This window comes from Octopus bimaculoides, chromosome 22 (assembly GCF_001194135.2).
Source record: "Octopus bimaculoides isolate UCB-OBI-ISO-001 chromosome 22, ASM119413v2, whole genome shotgun sequence".
Lineage (NCBI taxonomy): Eukaryota > Metazoa > Mollusca > Cephalopoda > Octopoda > Octopodidae > Octopus > Octopus bimaculoides.
Genome location: NC_069002.1, coordinates 30,773,708 through 30,780,117, shown reverse-complemented (window position 1 = coordinate 30,780,117; position 6,410 = coordinate 30,773,708). Strand labels below are relative to the sequence as shown.

The window sequence follows — 6,410 nt, the reverse complement described above, 5'->3', positions numbered from 1 at the left end:
ATATATATATATATATATATATATATATATAAAACATTGTTTTTATGTATATGGTATACAGACAAACATTTGGACATTGAATTAAAGGATCAGACAATAGGTTTTAGAGGATTACCATATTAATTTTTATATGGAAACAGTCTACAGAGACTTCTAAACCACTTTTCAAGTTTTCCCTTGTAAAAATTCATATATTTCTAAATAATTACACAATGCATACATTTACAAGACACACAATTGTAACCCTCCATGTGGATCTTTTTAGAATGTTCGGAGATACTTTTACAAAAAAAGGAACAGCCTCAATGGCATTTTGTTCCATGTTATTGACGCAATCCTCCACTACTGCCATCCCAACTTAAACCCTGACCATTAACCCTCTTCAATCTTATATCCAATCTCTACACTCTAAATATCTCTCACTTCCTCATCTCCATATTTTCCTACATGTTTTCATGGATGAGATTCCCCCCCACCACCTCCACAGTGGGAAGCTTCCTTTATATCTAAGCCAACTTGGTATGGTCAGCTGCCAGCCCAAGCTTCGCTGCTCATCAGGCTGAGAAAAGCAAACTGTCAAGGTATCAGTTGCACTCTGACAGGCTCGTGGTCAAGCCTGTGACAGTGGAGACCTCTGGCGTTCTCAGCCCCGGACCATATCCCTGCTCCCTGAGTGAAGATGGTTATCCACAAGTGCAAAAGCCCCGTGAGTCAGAGTGACTGTTCAGCAAATCTCCCTCACCACCCTCTGGGGCAAATGCCTTTTCCATTCAGTCTCCTGGGACCCTGAAATTGAGACAAGGTAAGAATTTTGTAGTTTACTAACATGAATGATAAACCTGTCTTTTTATAAATTCCTCTCTTCAAAGTCAATCAACTGTGAAGCAGGTGTGGAACCCCTGTTGTTGTTTTTTTCTTCAGTTAATCACAAAGTAAAAAATGCATTTTATAGTAAGAGGGGGAAGGGCATTTGCCCCAGGACATTTTGTAGGGTTATTAGAGGCTGGGAGGCGGAGAGGAAGAAACCACAATTGAGAGGGTGAGGGTTAGAAGAAGAACTCATTCCATTTTAACTACACCAATTCTAAACCCATTTCAAATTTTTTCTTTTTCATTAATTACTTCTACTTGTTCCCCCTCCCTTCACATCCCACCCCCAAACCATCTTGAATAAGATCACCAAGTCTGGAGAAGCATTGTTGCCATTTTGATATTTATTCTTCTGCCCTTTAACTTGGTTCGATGTTTGTGCTGGCCATCATATCACAGCTTCTCATCGTCCTTTGCTATTTCATCCCTTCACAACTTCAGATCATACCTCATCTCTCCTTAATCTTTCTCCACCATGGCTACTCAATGCATTAACACCTTATCACCAACTGCATGTAACCCCTTCACATTGCATGTCTACACCAATGCAGTCCTTTCTCTTTCCAACAAACATTGATTGTGTCCATATGATCCAGCCACTCACTCTCTTAGTTTACTCCAGTTTCACCAAAGTAACTACAGTCATTTAGTGGTACGTTAGTTGTCTGATGTCTATCCTCCAACCTCTATTTCTCTCGACACAACTGTTTACTGAGAAATAATTTTTTTAAAAAATGGAAATACCCAACGCTGGTATGATGGCATTATTAGTGTTATCAAAAACTGCTGTAATTATTAATTCTGATGAAAAACCATTTTCTCAAAAATTAGTAAATCAGGTTTCCATGCAGACGGATTTAGAAATTGGTAATCAATTAGAACATTTGATCAAAAATTGATAAACAATTTAACAACTGATTAAAGATTGATTACAATTTGTTAATCAATTGGTTAAGAACTTCATTAGCAATTGAGAAAGAATTGATTGAGAATTATTAAACAATTGATTGAAAATTACAAATCAATTGATACATGATTGATTAATGATTTATTAACATCTGAGATGATTAAGAATGATTAATCAATTGATTCAAAATTGATTAAGAATGATTAAATGATTGATTCACAATTGATTAAGAATTATTAATCAGTTGATTCACAATTGTTAATGATTTATTAACAGAGAAACGATTAAGAATTCTCAATCGATTTGAAGTTTCATAAAATGAGAAAAAACTTCATCTCAACAATTGATTTATATGAACTCCTAATGAGCCAAGACCATGGTTTTCACATTTTTTGGAGATAACAAGAAATATTCAACAATATCCAACATTTAAAACTGTCTTTCTAAATGGAAATATCTAAACTTCCATTTATATTTCTTTAAACACACACAACAACAATAATAACAACAACATAAATTAATTTCATGCAAAACAGTTAATGAATTAGTACTGTTATTAACAGTCTAAAAACAAATCATTCCTGATGCAAAAAAATCGGTTACAAAATACCATGGAATGTTGACTTGAAATAGAGTGGAACGTACCTCGACAAGGATCGTTGGTTTCCAAGAATTCATCAAGCGTGACCCAACCTCCACCAACCCTCACCATAACACAACTGTTAAGGAAGCGGACCAACTTCAATTTCAGATTCTCACCAAACTGAAACAGCAAAATGGAAACATAATTTGCAGGATTTAAACAAGAGGAGGTCAAGACAAAAAAATGGTTTCCAGGTCTTTGTGACTACAGTTTCACTTAACTTGACCTGTTTTCTCAAACACAGCAAATTGCCAGGAGTCTCAGCAGCTGAAGATCATATTTTACCACCTCATCCTGTGCCTACATTTTCCACTGGTTCCCTCCACAGAGACTGGCACTTCTATACCATCAGAAATGGTATATTAAGTTCTTACAACTGAAGAATATGTAAGATACGTTTGCATACAAGTTGAACCAGGGTGCGTATAATGGCTCTTGTACAGTTTCTTTGTTATAGAGTCCAAGCTGATAAATCTTGTGGATAAGACAACCATCCATGATAAGTAAGACGTAGCATTTCTCACTAACCACTTTGTATAATCCTTCCTCCACAGAACATCAATCCCACTGAAATTCCTTCCCCATTCAGGTCACGATTTAGCTGTAATAGATATGTCCATAGCAATCCTGTAAGATTCTGTTGTTAAAAACAAATATATATATATATTGCAGCTGGCATGACCTCAATAACAGATCTGGTGGTTGCTGAAGGTATATCTATTACAGCTAATGAAACCTTAGCGACATCTATTGCAGGCAGATCTTCAGTGGTTGCTGAGGACATATCTGTTACAGCTGGTGTAACTTTAGTGACATCTATTGCAGGCAAATCATTTGTGGTTGCTGAGGACGTATCAATTACAGCAATGACATATATCTCGTGTAAACGAAATTCTTAAAATATGTAAGAGCATATTAGATCTAGGCACAAGAGTAGCTGTGTGGTAAGAAACTTGCTTCTCAACCACATGGTTCCGAGTTCAGCCCCACTGCATGGCACTTTGGGCATGTGTCTTCTACTATAGCCTTGGACCGACCAAAGCCTTGTGAGTGGATTTGGTAGATGGAAACCAAAAGAAGACCATCGTATGTATGTATATGTGTGTGTATATATATATATGTATGTATATATATATATGTGTGTGTGTGTCTGTGTTTGTCACTCCCACCATTGCTTGACAACCGATGTTGGTGTGTTTAGCAGTTCGGCAAAAGAGACCGATAGAATAAGTACTAAGCTTACAAAGAATAAATCCTGGAGTTGATTTGTTCAACTAAAAGTGGTGCTCCAGCATGGCCACAGTCAAAATGACTGAAACATGTAAAAAGAATATCAAGAGAAGGTTTTACAACTAAGATCTTATTGGGTTCTATGTTAAGGAAGCCCCTAATTATCAAGCCTCAATTTTTTATTGTCCACAAGGGGCTAAATAGAGAGGTTACACATTACAAAGACAATACAAAACATATAATCAGGGAAATTCGCTGGGAATTGAACTCCCGACCTTACAATTGTGAGCAGAATGCCCTAATCATTAAGCCACACATCTTCACACACATATTTATTTATTACATGGTGGTAAGTAGTCTGTTTCCCAACAACATGGTTCCTGGTTCAGTGGCATCTTTGGGCAAGTGTCTTTAACTAAAGCCCCAGGCTGAACAAAGCCTTGTAAGTGTATTTGGTAGATGGAAACTGAAAGAAGCTTGTCATGCGTGTAACTGTCTCCTTGCCTTGACATCACATTATAATTGTAAACGAGTGTCTCTGTCATACAAGCAGTGTCCTTTGTTTCCAATATCCTCGGAAAACACGTCTGGTCATGAGGAAAACAGGTGAGGGCTGGCAACAGGAAGAGCATCCCAGCCATAGAAAAGTGGGCATTTAAACAATGATAATGATTACAACAAGGTATTCTATAAAGGGGAAAAAAAAAAAAAGAAAATCTTTTGGCTAACTTACTCTGTATTGTCCATCTTGAATTCTTTCTGCTTTAAACTGATGTCGGCATTGACACTGAGAAATCTGACGTTCTACTTCATCATGAATCATCTCAGAATCTGTAGCTTGGCGTTTACCAGTCTTCAGACGAGCTTGTTTCTGTGGAAGAAAGCAAAATTCACAAGCATTAATTAGTAACCAGGTTTTCATGAACTTTTGATAGTGAAGTAATACAAAATTAATTATTTACAAAAATCCAAAAAGTATTTGTGTATAATACTGTACATCTCGTTAACAATTCTCTTCTCATTGCCAGTTTAGCAAGTACAGTGAAGAATATTGCTGAGGCGTTCCAATAAAACTGAAACATGTCTAGAGCTGTGTTCCTATGCTTTTTGAAATGCTCCATTGGATGTGTAATGTTGATGTGCATCATTGACAGAGCACAAATGAGCTGAGAGAAAAGAGATTTTTCCCACCACCATCAGCAATATAATCAAATTTGAAGACTACAATGTAGTTCCTCTTCTCCAAAGATTTGAAGCCTGTGTTTATCTAAGAAATTATTATTATCATTAAGGTGGTGAGCTGGCAGAATCGTTAGCACGCTGGACAAAATGCTTAGTGGTATTTCGCCTGTCACTACATTCTGAGTTCAAATTCCGCCAAGGTCGACTTTGCCTTTCATCCTTTCGGGGTCAAGTAAAATAAATACCAGTCACACACTAGGGTCAATGTAAACGACTATCTCTCTCCCCCAAATTCCCAGCCTTGTGCCTCCAGCAGAAAGGATTATTGTTTATTATTATTATTATTATTATTATTATTACCTCCACCTTAGCAAAAGTGGAGGTATTGTTTTCAGTTGTGTTTGTTTGTCCATGGACAAGATATCTCAAGAACCGCTGGATGGATTCAGATGAAACTTTCAGGGATGTTTGGCCTCGTGACTGGCACAAACTGATTAGATTTGGGGATCGATCTGGTACCAGACAAGGATTCTGGATTATTTTTCCTGCTTTTTTACTTGATTTTTGAGAGCTGTCGGTTCACTTTTAGTATTCTTGTTTGTGAGAGCAATGGAGTTTATTTCAGATATTCACATTTTAAAAATCATCTCTGGCTAATCGTTGAGAGGACGTTGGTGTTGCCTTGGCGGAGATTTGCGCTCTCTGAGTGCCCTTATTATTATGGTGGCAATTTGGCAGAATTATTCTTTACATTCTGATTTCAAATCTCACTGAAGGTCAACATTGCCTTTCATTTTCCAGGGTCAATACCAGTTGAGCACTGGGGTTGGTGTGTAACTGACTAGCCTCCACCCCAAAGTTTCAGGCCTTTAGTTTTTAGTAGAAAGAATTGTTGTTGTTGCTATTGTTATTAAGGCAGCGAGCTGGCAGAATCGTTTGCATGCCAGGCAAAATGCTTAGCGGTATTTGGTCTGTCTTTACATTCTGAGTTGAAATTCTGCTGAAGTCGACTTAGCCTTTCGTCCTTTCAGGGTCGATAAATTAAGTACCAGTGAAACACTGGGATCGATGTAATTGACTTACCCCCTCACCCCAAAATTTCAAGCCTTGTGCCTTTAGAAGAAAGGATTATTATTATTATTATTATTGGCATTTTGTTTGTCATTACATTCTGAGGTAACAATGCAGGTGTTAGTTTAGGAAGATATAATCCTTAAATCTAGGTGTGAGAAGGAAAACACAAGAAAACGGAAAATGCAAAATGTGTTTCTTACATGTCTGTCTGGTTTCAAGGCAGCAATAAAGTTTCTGTAGACAATTTTTCCAGTGTGGTTGGGGTCGAAAATATCGAATACAGCATTAAGTTCTGTTTTGTTGGTTGGAAATTCTGCAAAAAGAGGAAACAAAAAGAAACGTTTTGAAAAACCATCAGATCAGATCAGTTTAATTCTTCTGGAGTTGATTTTAGATATTCTTTTACTTGTTTCAGTCATTTGACTGTGGCCATGCTGGAGCACCGCCTTTAGCCAAGCAAATCGACCCCAGGACTTATTCTGTGTAAGCCTAGTACTTATTCTA

The 6,410-nt window shown here is 37.2% G+C and overlaps 1 protein-coding gene across 1 annotated transcript in view; it reads right to left on the bottom strand.

Annotated features, from left to right (window-relative positions):
- The window catches only part of LOC106873493 (microtubule-actin cross-linking factor 1, isoforms 6/7), a 102,508-nt gene that overhangs the window by 15,253 nt on the left and 80,845 nt on the right, over positions 1–6,410 (bottom strand). Inside the window, exons 29-31 of the mRNA XM_052975688.1 lie at positions 6,107–6,219; positions 4,384–4,521; positions 2,423–2,540 (exon numbers count right to left, since the gene is read on the bottom strand). Coding sequence (XP_052831648.1) covers positions 2,423–2,540; positions 4,384–4,521; positions 6,107–6,219 — 369 coding nt within the window. The remainder of the gene's footprint in view (positions 1–2,422; positions 2,541–4,383; positions 4,522–6,106; positions 6,220–6,410) is intronic.